General features: G+C 45.3%; 1 protein-coding gene across 6 annotated transcripts in view; it reads right to left on the bottom strand.

The window, feature by feature from the left end:
- RGS6 (regulator of G protein signaling 6) overlaps positions 1-16,765 on the bottom strand; it is a 260,455-nt gene that overhangs the window by 9,540 nt on the left and 234,150 nt on the right. For 3 of the 6 annotated variants that reach the window (XM_071744548.1, XM_071744549.1, XM_071744552.1), the window contains 2 exons: positions 11,348-11,437; positions 3,811-3,864 (listed from right to left, as the gene is read on the bottom strand). In XM_071744548.1, the coding sequence (XP_071600649.1) occupies positions 3,811-3,864; positions 11,348-11,437 (144 nt within the window). The other 3 variants (XR_011726030.1, XM_071744551.1, XM_071744550.1) reach the window with 3 other exon arrangements.

Genomic DNA, 16,765 nt, shown 5'->3' with positions numbered 1-16,765 from the left:
CTCTGTCTGGTCAGCAGGGCTCCACAAAGTCTTGCTACAGAATGGTCTGAGGTTGATCTCTGTCTCCAGGGTTTCTGACTCCAAGATGAGCAGGAGCCCTGTGGGTAAGATGACTTCCACTTCATCCAAGTCTGTGCTCCCAAAGCCAAGCTTTACAGCTTTCCACCCAGTGCAGGAAAGCAGTTGAGAAGCACCTGAAGATTTTTCTGGGCAGCACTTAATCCAAGTAAGAAGCAAAAAGCCTGCAATATTGTTTAAAGTTTGTTGACAAAGCTTTTCTGTTTCTCTGCACTGTTGTATTTTTTTCCATCTTTTCTATAGAAGAGATGGTAAAATCCAAGAAACTAGAACAGGCAAGCCTGGATTCTGATTTTCATGTCTGCCACACTAGCTAGAAATAGGGCTTCTCTAGCACCCCTGTAAGTACAGTATCATGAGCAAGGCAGGGGTCATGAATCTCCCCCTCCATGCTCTTGCTCTGACTCTATGCAGCCTACATGGTCAATGGAAAAAGTTCCCTAAATATGAGTTCAGTGATGGAAAAGTAACCCATAACATCATTAGATATGCTTTCCCTGCACTGTTTCAGATGAAAAGTTACAGCAGATTTTAAACAATAATAACTGCTTTATCTAAAGAAACAACAAAATAGGAGTTGGACTCGATGACCCTGATGGGTCCCTTCCAACTCAGAATGTGATTCTATGATTTTAAAAATTATTCTTCATCAGTTTCTCAGTAAGCCTGAAATACCAGAATACTATGGGAAATATAGCTGACTGATGTTGGAAGACAACTTGTTCTGTATTATCAAACATATTTTCAATATTCTTTTACTAGTAATCATGGTGGGGCAGGAAGAACAAGCACAACCAGTCCACTTTATTCCCCACTGCAGCCAACATCGAGCTATTCCTCAACCAGTAATTTTCCTGATGCTTTTGCTAAAAGATGTAATGTCTTCATTCAAACTGTCTTCTTGAAATCCCTATTTAAATCTTGACATTCAAAAGCAATTTACCTTAAACCCAAAGTTCTGAAGTTCTGCCCCAGGTTTTGCATTACATTTCCACTTTCCTGGCAAGTGGGAAGGCTGGGGACTGGTGTGGCTGGACAGGACCCATCAGGCTGGATGAGCCCTCTGGGAGCTGCCCCAGCAGGCAGTGCATCTACAGAAGCACCCAGCACAGCCTCAAGCACAGGTTGCCCTGGCAAGGCCAAGCCTTCAAGGACCCCAATTCGGTCATTTCCCAAAATTCTTGGTCACATGCCACGGCCAAATTTGAAAATTTCCCTGGGGTTCTACTGTACCAGAGCTCAGGAGAGCAGCACAGCCTGGGGGTGGCCAAGGTTCATGGGCACTTTATAGAACAGCCCATCTGGGAGCCACAACTACATCTCAGCAATGTTTTATTACAGCAAATAAATGTCTAACCCTTGCTGTTTTGGATGTTCCTCTTACAGTCATCACTGGCAATCTGACCTCGTATTTTTCTGTTTGCAGAACAGGGTTAGGGCCCCCTCCAGCAGAGAGCTGAGTGTTCAGGCTCTGTTCCAGCCAAACTTCAAGCATATGCTTAACTTCAGCGTGCCTGTGCAGGGTCAGCCTGAATATGTGATCCTGAAATAAGCAGGCACTAAAGTATAGTGGAGCTCTGGGAAAGAGGGCCTGGGAATGCTCCAATCCTATGAAGTCAGGGAACTGCAGTGCATTTTGAAGAACTAGAGCATGCAGAATTACCTCTGTCTTAATTTGTGCTCCCCTGAGCACTCCATACAGTTACTGCTTTGGTAATGCTGTCCTCTAGGGCATTGTGACATGTCAACATAGTCTCTGTTTTCTCATCTGATGGTAGTGTCAAACTGCCATAAAGCAAAGTATAAAAAATGCAGACCCTTCCCAGTGGTGGTAGCCACCATGCCATCAGAGGATGACATTTTACATCTGTATTAAGAAACGTGAAAGAAAATGTTTACAGCACACTAGCCAGTGAGATAAAATGAACCAAAATGCCAACCAATCTATAATAATTCTCTTTACAGGTACCTAATTATAATTCTACCATCCCAACAGAGCTTGTCAAGTCACCCTTCAAATCAAATGCAAGAGAAAAATCCATCCTTGGCTGCATTACTGTAAACCCAGCCAGCCTAGTAAAGTGAGAGTTACTCTTCTATGTATTTGGCAAATCTGGGAGAAGAATTTACTACTCGGTGTAAATATTTCTGCATAGTTTGTTTTAAAAAAAATCTTGCCTATTCCTCTTTCTGGCAGACTCTTTAGAAAGCAGTAAATATGCAGATGGGCATAGTGATATATTTTGTATCAACATCTTTTAAATGTGTGCATATGCATTAGCTATATAAATACATTCCCCAGGAAGTCTGCCAGTGGATATACTACAAAGCTCTGTGTGTTACATTTGGATTTGCTTGTGCAGTAGCATGGCAGCATCAGAAAGAACCCCTCTAGGCTTATTTGCTCTACAACAGCTCACACTTACCTGCAGAGTTTCTCCTTTTTATCTGTATGTACAAATGTCTTATATTTATATTCCATGTATACATATTTAGCATAAACATAACTACATGCATACAAAAATGCAATCCTAGGTCCCTTCATTATAAAGCTGTTACAAAGCCATAGCAAGTTATATGAACTTTTTATGAAAAAAATGTTCTGTACAGTAGCTTCTACAGGAATCAATCACATGGTGATTCTCTGTTTTCCCAGTATCACCTTACAACTACTGATGGGCAAACCATGAAGACCATAGCAGCACGCCAAAACCATGTGACATCCCAAGTCAAAATGTACCTGATATTGAGCAACACAAGAGTAACTTCCCACTGACCCATTTCCTGCATCTTCAGCTTGTTCTGTGTTTGTCCTGTGTCCCTGTGCTTGTTCTGTGTCACCCCCGACACACAGCCTGTCCCACCCCTTGCTGCCCAGTATCCCTGCTCCTCCACCCCACTTGCTGTACTTCTCTCTGGTCCTGACCCCTCTCCCTGCACTTCCCTTTCTTCAGAAAAATCTGCTGCACACACAGATCTCTGAAAGCAAATGGGATGAGGGGGTCTTGCCCAAGCTCTGAGGTACTGCCTGGGGGCTGGTGCCCAGTACCTCCCGATGCTGAGCATCCCCCTGCAGCCAGACCCCCAGTCCCACCCTCAGACTGACTGGAAATTGGAGACTGGAAAAGGAGAAGATAGGAGAGGCCACCTCTTCTCTGCCCTTGAGATCCCACCACCCCATTATCTAAAAGCTTTTGGAGAGTCATGTTTCTTGTTGTTGGCTCCTTTCCCAGTGTCAGTATCCCGAGGGAGTCCAAGGGTATCACCCATCCCTGTTTACATGGGCACTGACAGAGGGGGGCAATGGAGGCAGTGGCTGCAGTGCTGTGGGTGGGGATGAATGTGGTGTCATTAACCATGCACAGAGGCCAAGAGGGATATTGTTGCAATGACACTATGAGAACCATGCTCTTCTATTTCAGGGCACAAGGAAAAGCCACGGCAAATTCTGTAGTGTGAGGACAGCAAAAAAAGACAACCTCGTATTTAATTCTGGACAAAAATCCATTTGCTTGTGCAGTGATGAGAAGCTAGAGTGAGCATTATGGAATTCTGCTTCCTGCCCGCCCCCCTTTAGAGCTACTATTTAGATGAGCTACAGTATTAAAAGAGAAGCTGCAAGGATGTTAGCTGCAAAAATAAAAGATGAAATAAAAAGTCAAGCATCCATGTTCCCCCCAACTAAAAATGAACTTCTGAGAAAAGGGAGGAGGGAAAAGAAAAGGAACTTACCACACTGCGAGTGAACTTTTCTAGAGAAGTTCTACGACCTTGCTCATTCTCTGTCTTAACAGAAAAAAGTGGGGAGAAAAAAATACAGAAAAAAACCCTTCAGCTTAAATGCAGTTTTTCAAAACAGCAGCAAAATATAAGGAAGCAGCAGGGGAAAAAAGTTGTAAAAAAAAATGTAAAAAGCAGAAATCAATGTTTGCAACAGCAAACATAAGAAAACAAAATCCCTTAAAGAATGAGAGACATCACTACTTTTACTCTTGGAGAATGTCACCTTTTCTCCTGTGAGTTTTTTGACTGATTCAAACAGCATCTGTGCATTGCAGTGTCTCACAGCTATTGATATTGGTTTCTTGCTCATTGAATTTTCCTTCTGTGGCTGTTTGAGCTGGGACCTCCGATTCTGGTTAACATCTGCCAAACAGCTGATCGTAAGCTCCCATCACTTGCTTAGAGAGATGAAAAAAAAACACAACAACACAGTAACTTTTAAAATATTAAAAAGCAATGTGTGAGTGAACACAGTGCTGGAAGAAAACCACCACTGAACTCATTGTCAGGGCACCTACACATTTATCCAGAGGCTAGAAGCACATTTCTAAGAAGTTTGGCTACATCAGAACATAGGAAAGTGTAGGTAAGTCTATGCAAGGCCATGGAAAGATACAGACAGATTTAGGGCACTGGTATTTTTATATCTGGAGTACAGCACTATTCACACACAAGAAGACATCCAACTCCACTGCAAGAGGACTGATGTGTGTATCATGGCTTTATTAATGTATCCCTGATAAGGTTGCTCACTGCAATGCTTCATTCCTTTGGCACAAGGGAGATCTAGTTGTCACTACTAACAAGGAAGAACTGAACAACTTATTGGCAGGTTTGCTGAATTATCTAAAAGAAAAAAAAATGTTATGGAGAAGAGAAGAAACTCAACAATATGAGACAAAGCTCACTGCACTCAGAAAGCTGTGGGCACTGCTGATTTACAAGAGAGAAATATTTTAATTCGGGAGCCAACGAAATGGAGGCAGTAAGTTGGAAGTAAAACTGCTGTGAAGGGGATAAGGGATAACAACACATAAGGAAAAGCCACAGTAATGATGGTGCATGTCAGTTCACTGGAAATCAGCATTGCACTGGAAATAAGCAGTGCATTGGAGGTGCTCACCAGGGGTGCCTACCTGCTGTATCATCTGACACAGATTCACTGCAGTAACAATGCCCAGGATAATGCACCGGCACAAAAACCAGGTAGAGAAGATATAAGGGTGTCAAAAACATACCAGACAAATTGGACAGGAACTTGTGTGAGTCTAGGAGAAGTCTTTAGATTCTTCTGCTTGTTCATCACAGCTGTCATAAACAGCAGTTCTCCAATGCCTACAGGGTTAGTCTGAAGCATCCCAGGCAGAGGTGGGGCTGACTCTGCCTGTTGCATCACCAGAGATGAGACCACAACACAAGGCTCTTTTAAGACAAGCAATATTCTTGGTCCAGAAGAGTCAAGCAACCTCATCACTTATAGCTATTTGAGAAAGCTCCACCATCAGCACTTCTGTCCCAAAAGTGCAAGCTACGTGCATATTGTGTGGATAACATTGAGTCAAGGCCTCAGAACATGTACCAAGAGACAAAGCAAGCTCCCTGGTTGGCAGAGAGGCAGTAAGGTACCCACCAATATAAGGCCCAAAGCTGTATTTAACACGCTCTAACCAGAGTAACCGTCTCTGAGCATGTGAGAGAGGAAAGGAAAGAGAAATGTCAGCCTCACTCTTCTGCCAAACGTAGTAGTGCAAGTGCTGAGAACATAGCAAATCACTTCCTTGAAGGAGCCCCAGAGGTGTCCCAGCACCTCGAGGCAGCAGAGGTGACAGAGAGAGGCTGGGGTCCTGTTGCCTGGGCTGAACATGTCATGATGAGCAGGGATGAGAACAGTAGTGTGTGGCCCTGCACAGGGCACTTGTGTCCTGCAAAGGTGGCAAAACACACTGGCAGCCAGGGTAAAGGAATAATTTCACCCAAAAAAGAAATACCTAAATAAAAGATGGAGTGCTTTGTAAGGCTCTTCGGTGGAGCAAGGAATCTGTAGCACTGCATTGCTGCAGGCTGGAAAATGAGCATCCAGACCAACTTTAAAATAAAGTGGAGTTTTGGTGTGCACGAGGGGCAAAGGAGAATGAACTGATGAAAAGTGGACACGCTGTCAAACTTTAGTGTCCCTGGTTTTGCTACCATCAAAGTGATGCAGCTTCCCACCCAGCAGGAAGGCAGGATGGTGGTCTCCAGAGATGATGAGCACCTCGTTGGGGAGCTGAGAGCTTGTCTGCCACAGAGGGCCACACACAAAGATGCTTCCCTGCCACGGCTGAAGACATGGATGGGGAAGCAGACACTGAGAGCACCAGTGGTGTCCCATAGAAGTGCCTTGCAAGCACAGACTGCTGCAACCCTGCACATTTGGCACGGGGATGGCGGGCTGGGTGCATGGCAAACTCATCCCCATAGCACCCAGCTCTGAGTCAAAGCCTGGCATTTTCTAGTCAAATAAAAAGCAGCTGAGGCAGGCTGGCTGCAGAGGGATGAGCCAAGCTCAGCAGCTATAACAGCAGTGGGTGTGAGTGTTGACTGTAGGGCTCTTTCTGGCTCTGCCTCCCTACTTGCCTGCAGACCCTGTGGCTGGCAGCCTCCTTGCATCCCTCCAGTGTGGAGGTGTGGAGGCTTGCACAGCAGAGGAAGGAAATTTAGAAATAACTAAGAAAAAAGAAATTAAAAAAAAAAAAAAAGAGACACTGAATCAGACCTTTCTCAGAACTGTGAAGAGACCTGGGGTCCTGCGGAGGAAGTGTCTGACAAGGCTGCAGATTGCAGAGCTGAGCCTGCTGCAGCATCACAGCGGTGTTTGCACAAACACACCCTGCCAGTGCAAGGGGCAAAGGCAGAGAAACACAAGTGCATGCCAGGTCATGCAGACCTCCTCAGTGCAAAAAAAAAGACCATCTTAGCCAGCAAACACACCAACAGACTCCACCAGCTAATGGCACAGGACAAGAGTCTTTGGGTAAAATATGAAGAAACCACCCTTGCTGCAGATGAAAAACTCTCAGCCCAGGTAGGTGCAGAAAAATAAATCCCACTACACAGAACCATTCACTAATTACTGTCTCCTTCAAATTTTCATTAATGATTAATTATTTACCCAGCCATCCCAATTTTAAGCTCCTTTGTGTAGATTCTGCTGGCATCAGGCACTGTAAGGAGAAAAAACTTATGAAAAACAGCTGACCCTGAGTATTGAAAGAAAAGAGCTCAGCATCTTTACAACATTCAAGCCAAGTCCTGCCACTGAATTAAACTGGTCAATTGTGCCCCAAAGGGACCAAGACACTGACAGAATCTGGAGTAAGAATACTCTTGGACTAAAGTAGTCAGAACAGGGGCTTTGGATAAAAAACATGCTTCAAAAGGAGTGTGCTGAAATTGGAGCCTGTCCCTCATGGTGTGAACCTCCTAGCCATTGAAGCTCAGTCTTCTGAACATCAGGTCTGCAAAAATCTCTCTCTCCCTAACTCCATTCCTTTTAGTTGGCTAACTAAACTATCTAACTTGGCTAACTTTTTTTTTTGCTCAGGAAGGGGCCAGGAGCAGGACCTGAAATTCACAGGTACTCATGTACATCTGTCCTAAGCAAGAAAACAAAGGTGATGCACAGTGCTACCAAATGGCTGGAACAATATTTTTCATGTTTTATGTCCATTTGCACAGGACCAAAGAGAACTCACCCTTCTCTGAACCATCCAGAGAGGAAAACAACACTCTAAATCAAGCACAAACCAACACTGCTGCAACAGTGCTCACTTCTGTGGCTTCACACCCCACCTGCCTGCAGCTGAGGCCACCTTTCCGGGATCCCTTCCTGGAGGCAGGAAGCCACCAGAGCTGTGACAGCTCAGCTGTTGCTTCAGCTGGCAGTCAAGTGCATCCTAACGTGGAGATGCCCACCAGTGTCACCATTTCACCTTTACAGGGTGTAATGGAAAGCACACCAAGGTCTTTTCTGTTCTTTTCTCTCCCTTCTCCACAAAAATAACTAGCAGGGCACCTGTCTGGCTGCTCCCTTGCTGTCAACAAAACTCCTGTGCATCTCCCCCCCCCTTCCCTGATGTACTAAATAATCTACACTGCTCCTTTCCCAGGGAACAAAACCCTGCTCTGCAGCCAAGTCACCCACGCCAAACACCTCCTTGTTTGTCACAGCACCACTCGTTCTGACATGAGGCTGCCTGCTGTCTGAGGACATCCAGCCCCCAACTTGGCTTTTATGGAGCAGGGCTGGGAGGGTGGTGCAGTGGTGATTAACTGCTGTAAAGTAGCCTGCAGTAACCTGTGTGGGGATCACCTGAAACAGGAGCAGGTCGATGCTTGACTCTGACAGCAGGAGTGGGGTCTGTTGCATAGATACACAAATAAAACACGGTAAGTAAGTTGGGGATCTTGATAGCATCGAGTCCTTTGCCTGCTGAGATGGCTGCTTTCAGAGACCCTGGGATTTCTGATGCCTGCTGAAGGGGGAAGTCTGGGCACGGAGGCAGAGAGCTCCAGGTGGGCTGGGTGTAAAGCCATTCCTCCTGAGGACAGTGCTCTGGCCTTGTCCCTCCTCTCCTCCAGCCTGGCAGGGGATGAGGACTTCTGTGCAAGGCAGGGAGCTACACCCAGCTTTCTGCACACACTGCTTCCAATCACACCCTTGCTGGAGGCCAACCTCATGTTCCCCGCTGAGCACCATGAATCTGCAGGATTGAGGCCAATAACACTGTGGTTATTTGCAATAATGACATTGGGAAGAACAGAGAAATAAAACAATCTAAAATGGATTAACAAAGTATGTATGCCTGGTCTGTACACAGCCTATGTCCACTGAATTGCATCAGTTAGTGGTGTGAACAATATGTTCCTTTTATCCTCCCTGGTGCCCCTCATAATTCTGTCATTGTATCTCAGTCCTGACCCACAACTTCTCCTCCCTCCCCTCCATTACTGTACTCCCAGAGCAAGGAGAGGAAAATCCCACAACTGTGGTTATTGTATGGTGTGGAAAAAAAATAAATCTTCAAACATACAGTGTCTTACAATTCTCAGAAATATTCAAGGATGTTTTGAGGCACTAATCAAGCCTCATCACCTCTCAACTGAGCAGGTCACTAATTAATTGCATTTCCAACTGACACAGGATTAGAGGCAGGCAAAGTGGAACTTTCTTTTCCCCATTGTGACACAAGAAAGTAAATGGGACCACCAGGGGAAGTCCATGGATTTTGTGGCTCCTGCTCACCCAGCCAACCTTTACCCCTCTGCCTACTCAGCTTGCTGAAACCCAGTGCTGGAGGGAAAAAGATCCCAACCTTATCCACAAAATATTCCTGTGTGAATTCCAAGCCATAGAGATGTTTGTTTGTTTTGTGCAAGAACTCTTTTAGGCCAAGTGTACTGTGACAGAACTTACTTCCAGCTTCTGACAGAACTTATTTTCATCAATAAAAGTAAGACTATGTCATATTGGTCTGGTATACAGGCAACGTTAGGGACAATGTCCTTAGGGTAAGACATATTCATGCCTCAGACTCATCAAGTCTTAAAAAACCAAAGTGAATTTCTGCTCACAGCAGTGAATCTGGGACTCTGTATGCAGGCTCTAAACCAAGTCCTCCATCCATGCAGGCTCTGATATGCAACTGGGTTTCTCTTTTCCTTCCCTCTGTTTCCCAGCTATTTAGAGACATTTTAAGGGAATGCCTTCTCAAAACTGCACCACAGATCTCACTGTGCAGCTCAGACTGCAGAAACTTCATGTTCTTTCTGTGAGTATCTCTGTACCTGTGTTCATGTACGGATTCTGGAGTAACATCAACTCCCCTCCAGTATCATCTGAAGATGATGAACAACCCATCTACAAGGATCTACTCCTGCCTTTTTTGTGCTTCACTATGTTTACTCATACACCCAGAGCTCTTTCTAAAAGAAACTTGATTCTTACTTTCACAGCTGTGTTAACATGACACCAAAGCATGCTCCTCCAGCAGTTTGTAGGGCAATGAGGATGTCATGTTGACACATCCAGGGCTTGATTTGACAGCAAACAAGAACTGCAAAAAAACCCTGCCCCATCTTCAGTCTGAATGGGCTCAGCTGGGCTCTCCTGCTTTGAAGCACTGAAACCTTCATGTGCTCAAGAGAGACTTGGGGGTGGGGGACATACATAATAGGGGTAGGCAGATGGCAAAGGTTTTTTATGCTTTACACTCTTAGAAGTCTTTGCCTTGCACTGGCTTCCTTCCCCTTCAGCCTCTGAACTCTGAAGTCAGGTCCAACCTTTTCAAATGTAAGCAGCACTGATTTATGCTGTCTCAAACCAGACATTTTGAAACAGGGCTGACTGCTACCCCTCCATTACCTTCCCTAATCCACCTGCCAGTAGTCTTGGGCACAGGCGACAGAAGGGTTTGTCTCTTTTTGTCACCATATGCATGCTTTTAGGGCACACAATGACAATCAGGACAAAAATACCACTGGGATTTCATTGTATTGTGCCGATGCGATGTAATTTGGCAGCACACAGAGAATGCAGCAGAAAAACAGCAGGGAAGACAGTGATGGGAAACCAGACACTCAGGCTGTGGGATTCAGGAGTCAGCTTATGTACTGTCCTAGGAGCCAAATGTAAGTGGGACACACACATGTATACATGCATGCACATGCACACGGTCAGACATGTAAACTTATGGGAATAAGTCAGGAGGTGCAGGGAGCATTTCAGCACAACCCCAAAAGCAGAGATTAGCAGCTTACCCCCAGCCTCCTCAGAAAGACAGGACACTTTGCAGGTGTTCCCCTAACTCTACATAACCACTTCTTTGCTGCCCTGAACTCGGGGGTCCTGGCAGAAATATGGTGCTGGCAGAGCTCATGCATTTCTCTTGTGAGAAAATGTGGTTGGAATTATTGCAAGGATCACTATTATTTATCATCTCCAAAGAAAAGAAAACGTCCCCGGGGAGCCAAAAGCAAGGGAAAGGAAGAAAAGCATGGGGATCACTGCAGGGAGATCTATAGGTAAGGCATCCAAAGGGAAGACCACATGGTGAAGCAAGGCAGGCGAATCCAAGAATGAGTGAAATTTGCACCAATAATGAACAGAATGATGGGGTTTGCTTCTCATACCAGACATCATCTTTGTCACGAGAAAGAGGCAATTTTCATTGTCTGCACTGAGTCTGGGAAACAGCTGGGCTAAACAAACATTTCTCCATAACATTTTTACCTTGGGTCACCATGTTTTCCCCAAAACACAAGTTGAGGCTGTGCACACAGATGCCATAACCCGTGCCCCCAGCAAGGAAAACAAAAGATCTCATTCCTTTCTTAAATGCAGGGGGAAAGAGAAGGAAGCAATATTTTCATTTTCACACTAGCAGCAAGCAGCAGACGAGAATCAAGAGGTGCTAAGAGATGCAAGCACATCCTTTCCAACAGATACCTTCTTCTTTGCCAGCAATAAGTCCTGGTAAGCACTCGAACGGAGGAAGCGTGCGTAGCTGTCACTCTTCATCAGCTTGTAAATGTGCTCCTGTGGGACAGGAGGAAATGAGAGACAGAGAATTGTTATCAAACCTCATTTAGACATCACACGGATTTAAAACACAATGAATTAGAAGGAAGAGAGACTGATCAAAGTCCTAATTAAGTCTGCTATTATTGATTATCTGTATTGTGGCAGTGCACAGGAGGTCCATCCCGGGGCAGGACCCTGCTGTGCCTGGGGCTGTATGAACAGAAAACAAAGAGAAGGCCCTCACCCCAAAGGCTGGCACACATTATTCAGTAATCAGAGTTATTCTGCAAAGGCTGCAACCCTCTCGAGTCCCCAGACTATCAGCAGGTGCCTAGGCAGGCTGAAACTACTGGGGTGTCTCAAGAAGGAAGGAATAAACACCCATAGATCAGGTTTCATTTTATCACTCTGAAATGCTTGAAGCCCACACTCCCCTTCTGCTCACAGATGGGCACCGGTACTTGGACACGTTTCACCTTCACTTAAGACACATACTTCAAGCAATCCAACCTGTTAACATCCTGAAAAAGCCTGTATCTCTGGTGACTGTGCAGGAAGGTTGTATGACTAGCTCAGATGTATAAAGTTGTGTCAGATGAGTCCCTCCCCTAAGGTCTTTTTTCTCCTAGCAAGTCAAACTCCTGTTACCAGTTTGCTCTGAAAGCACTTACTATGTGCATCTTCAAACTTACAAACTTGTGTTTCGTTGCAGCAGAACTTCATGCCTAACCTTTTCCAGCTTCCTTGCTCAGTATTACTCTCCTGCTGAGAATCCCTTAACACAGTTAGCTCTTCTCCTCATTATCCCTGGATTTGTAATAGATATTATCCCAAATACCGAGCAAATAAAATCAAAATACTTTGACCAAATAAAGACTGGGAACGCACTAAAGGAAGTCAAGAGAAAAACAGGCACCCTGAAAATTTCTCTTAGACTTTGCCCAAGGAAGCACTTTTACAAAGTTAATGAGCAATTTTATCTATACTGATTTATGCAACGTGAAATTTTCTTTCATGCCCTCAAGCTATTTTACATGAAATTGTAGAAAAGCCAAACCAGTCTGAAGTCACATAGCTTATTTCACAGTGTTAACAAGCCAAGCAGAATTCCCTTATCCTCACCATTATGGGTAATTAGTGATGACCTGTCTATACACAGAAGAACTGCTTGATTCAGCATTCTCCCACTATTCAGTGTAGTCCTAAGAGGAGCATAACTGCCACTGGATTTCCTACAACACAGCACAAACATATCCTTTGAGCTACAACCCAGTGTGGAGCAATTTTTAGTGGTTAATTTCCATTCTTGCTTTTAGATCTGGCAAATCCTCTTTTGTGCAGCACTATCTGTCTGAAGGATAGCACAAGAGTTTGCAACAGAAATGCTTGTATAAAGCCATTTAGCAACTGTCACCCTTCCTTGCTGCAGAAAAACACAAGGTAGGGAACAGCTTCGTACTTTTCACCTGCAGCACTGCCATGAGATTTCACATCCAGCTGTGAGGTATTTGTTCTACTTATTCAGGACAGAATGAGCCAGGTAAGAACTGAGACAAGAGGAGGGAAAATAATGCATGCCACAGACATGGTCATCAAAAGGTTTCTATTTCTCTGGTGTGAAAAAGGATTTATAACATCATCTCTCTCTCAAATACTTCAACTGGCAGAAACTTGGGATTCAGTTGATCCAAAGACTACCATATTACCTCTTAAGGTCTTTCAAGGAGACACCACATCCTCCTAATGAGTTATTCATAATTACCTGGGGGGAAAAAAAACACCTAACTGTATACCTGAAAGACTTTTTCCTTCCTTCTCCAGGACCATGAGGAGACTGGTGAAAAAGTGGAGCAGCCACCCTGTAGCCCACCAACAGCAAAGGGCCTGAGGGGTCTCCAGAGCCTCCCTCCTCTTAGTGGTGCTCCCCTGCAGCACCCAGTACATGCAGGGTGCTAAGCTGTGTGGGTAGGTGCTGTGGGGCTGGGGTAAGGCAGTCAATGGCAGGGGTATTTTGATTAACATTTTGAGAGATAATACACTAAGGCTTTTTACTACCTTTTGATTCCAAATGGTTCCCTTACCTTTGATCAAATGGCTGGGTCTGCTCAGAAAAGCAAAAATAACATTTTTAGGAAAATAACATTTGGTTTTTATTGACACACAGATCACACGAGCTGTTTGCAGGCAAGGGAGGACAAAGCAGAGCAGAGCCTGGCTGACCATACAACCCACTGACATGCCAGCAACATCCATCATTCTTGCTCATGTCAAGAAGACTTTGTGCATTTGACCTTAAAACAGTATAAGCTCAATATCTGGCTGTGGGAAGGGGGAAAAATTACTTCTATCCTGAGATGAAATAAGCCACAAGCTGTCTTCTTAACTGAAGCCCTTCCCTGACAAACAGGACTATTGCACACCCACAGCCCAACTGCCACTGCGGTTGGCTAATTGGTATGAGGCATTTTCCCTTCTTTTTCACATCTTGGAATCACTGAACAGCAACACTGCTACCTTTCAGCTGTTCACCAAAGATATAATCAAACAGGGAATAACTATTCCTAGGCTTTGAATGCTAATGAAGAAAGAAGGCTGGGCATAAGGGAAGGAAGGAACACGCGTAGCTTCAGAAGCAAACTTGACTGCTTAATTGCAAGAATTCAAAGGGTTTGCTTTGAAGAAGCCCTGGACTGGAGGCACAATTGATACACCAGTCATTTATTTTACAGCACTGCATTTCTGAAGTTCCTGCTGGAAGCCTGAGCCAGTTGCTCAGGTCAGCAAAGGCTGCCTTCCAATTTGCAGCAGCACAGGACAGCTCTCACTGCCGCAGCCAAAATCCCCACTGAGACTGCACCATGAAGGTTCCTGCTCAAATTGTGACTGCAGTTTGTGTTCAGCCCTGTTACACAAAGAACACAGCTGCAACACAGGAAACACCAGGGCTGGGACATTTGTTTTGATCTTTAGCCTACCCTGCTCTTCACCACCAAGCTATTTTTTGCTATATGTCCTGAAATATGCAACTTGCGAGGGAGAAATTACAGCTGATGTTTAGTAACTCCTCATTCCTTACATACATTGAAAGCTACAGGAGGTTTAGCAACTGAGCATATTCTTCTGAGGAAGTCTGAACAACTGGCCTGTCAATAGAGGTGTCTGCATGGATTTAACTGCTCTGTGCAACTTGTGTGAACCATTTTGTCCCCTTCTATCATGGATTTTTAACTCGCTTGAGATAAATGCAACCCACTGGTGTCTCATTTATTTTACTGAGCAGCTGCTTTTGCTCCTCCCCTTCATCACATGGTGGAGAGGGAGCACAGCCTCACCAAAGAATGAAACCTCCAACCCCAGCCTGTAGCGAGACAAACCTCTTCTATGGGTGCGGCGCTCCAAGGTCCAACCAGGTGTCCCAGTAGAATCTCACGAATGGTGCTCTGACCAGCCTGGATCGGTGCTACTGCTCCCAAGGTGGCTAAACCAGCCCCCTGGCTTCCCCAGGTGTGAGCTTTTATGGGCCCCCTAATCCTGCTCATGCGCAGTAGGGGCCTGCCCTAATCAGGCACAGGTGGGATTAACACGAGGTCAAGCCCACTACCTGGCAATTAGTGGCACCTGGTTGCCTCATGTCACTACACCAGCCAGCATCTCTACTGATAGACTTTATACATGTACATGCTGCCTGACATACCTGACCCTGTTGGCAATAAATTTGAGCCTTCCCATCTTTATGGTGAGAGAACCCTGCGTTTTGTGAAGTTGCTTATTATAGCTTGTGATTAACAAGCACATTATTACTAGTACCATGAATATACAAAGCAAATCCACTATTTGTGCAGTTTTTAACAATGCAGCTGGAGCTCTGGACATTAAGTCTCCTAAACTGCAATCAGTCTGGCTAGAATTATCACCATGACATTTCCTTGCAAGTGCCATGCAAAGTTCCTGTGTCACATCTGCACAACAGCAGAAGCAACGTTTCATCTTGGCAGTGCAGCATCTCCCAAACCACTCCTGGGTACTACTCCCCAGGTAGGGCTCAGACTCCCAGCTCCCTGCTCTAGACTCAAGGCAGCAATCCTTCAGGGAGACACATCACCAAAATAAAAATTCAGAACAATCTTCTAACAAAAACTGCTCAGCAATTAAGCATGGTAGTACCCTGCTTTTAAAAACAGGTAGAGAACAGTAAGAAAACAAAATCCTGTGAAGATCTGGCTAGCTGACAGGCATCACGTGTCCCACCAGTCTCCCCTGTAGCCTTGCCAGCTATCTCTGAGCACCAAGCTGCTGTTTCAGACCACTGAGGTGGCAACTCTGAGTGGAGAAAGGGACTGGCTTGCCGTGTGTGAGCAAGCCCTGGCAAGCTGGATTTTTGAGCTGACTGGTCACTTAGCCCCTCACACAGCGTGGCATTGCTGAGTGCTGACTGTGCTGATGTTCCCATGAGGGGATGGATGCACAGTTTGACATGTCAGTCTAACATGGAGAGTGACACAATAACCTGCTTTTGGAACTGCAGTAGATTTCATCTCTGGGAAGCAAACAACTCCCTCACAAGACTGCTGTAAGCAGAATGGGTTTGCTGTCAAACATCCCCAGAACTGCTGCTTCCCAGATCCCGAACCAAGGCAAGAGAGGCAACGGGGCCTGCGTGCATCTCTTCTTGATAAAAAGGCAGACCCCCTTTTGTGTTTTGGGCACTTGAATCACATCTCTTCCGTAGTGGGAAGAACTAGGCAGTGGGCCTGAGGGCTGTGCAGCTCCACTGAGCATCTGCTCTGCACCCAGGCTGCTATCATGAGAGTTACACCTCAGACAGCATAACCATTCCACTTGCCATCGCCCTGGCATGATGTAAAGGAGAACAAACAGCACATTTTAGAGAGGGAAACGTTGCCACTTCTGTGAATTAGAAAAAGAAGTAACCAGCCAAGTAAATCACAAGCAAATTTTTTTCTACAGTCACGTGAAACCAAGAGGAAATCCCACCCCAGCTACAGCTGACACTGTAAGTGCAGGGAAATAAACCCTGATAAGATTCAGCATCTCTCGTCTGCTTTCCTTCCATAGGCTTTATCTTTGGAAGGAGATGAAGGACAAGCTCTTTAAATTTTCTTGACAAGAGGGGTGAGGGGGAGAAGAAAAAAAAAAAAAAGAAGTTTGCAATCACAATCCAGACGGGAATGTGGGAGGTGGCTGAGATAGCAGAAACTGTCTCAAAGCTGCACCTGCTCCAAATCAATGTGCTGCAATGTGATCCCAGGTCTCTTTCTCCTGTTGCAGTCAGAGCTCAGTGACCCTGACAGGGGCATGGGTGGCAGCCAAGCAGGACCTTGG

The sequence above is a fragment of the Heliangelus exortis genome, chromosome 5 (assembly GCF_036169615.1).
Source record: "Heliangelus exortis chromosome 5, bHelExo1.hap1, whole genome shotgun sequence".
NCBI classification, from domain to species: domain Eukaryota; kingdom Metazoa; phylum Chordata; class Aves; order Apodiformes; family Trochilidae; genus Heliangelus; species Heliangelus exortis.
The sequence above is the reverse complement of the archived record's forward strand: the minus strand, read 5'-3'. Positions and strand labels throughout refer to the sequence as shown.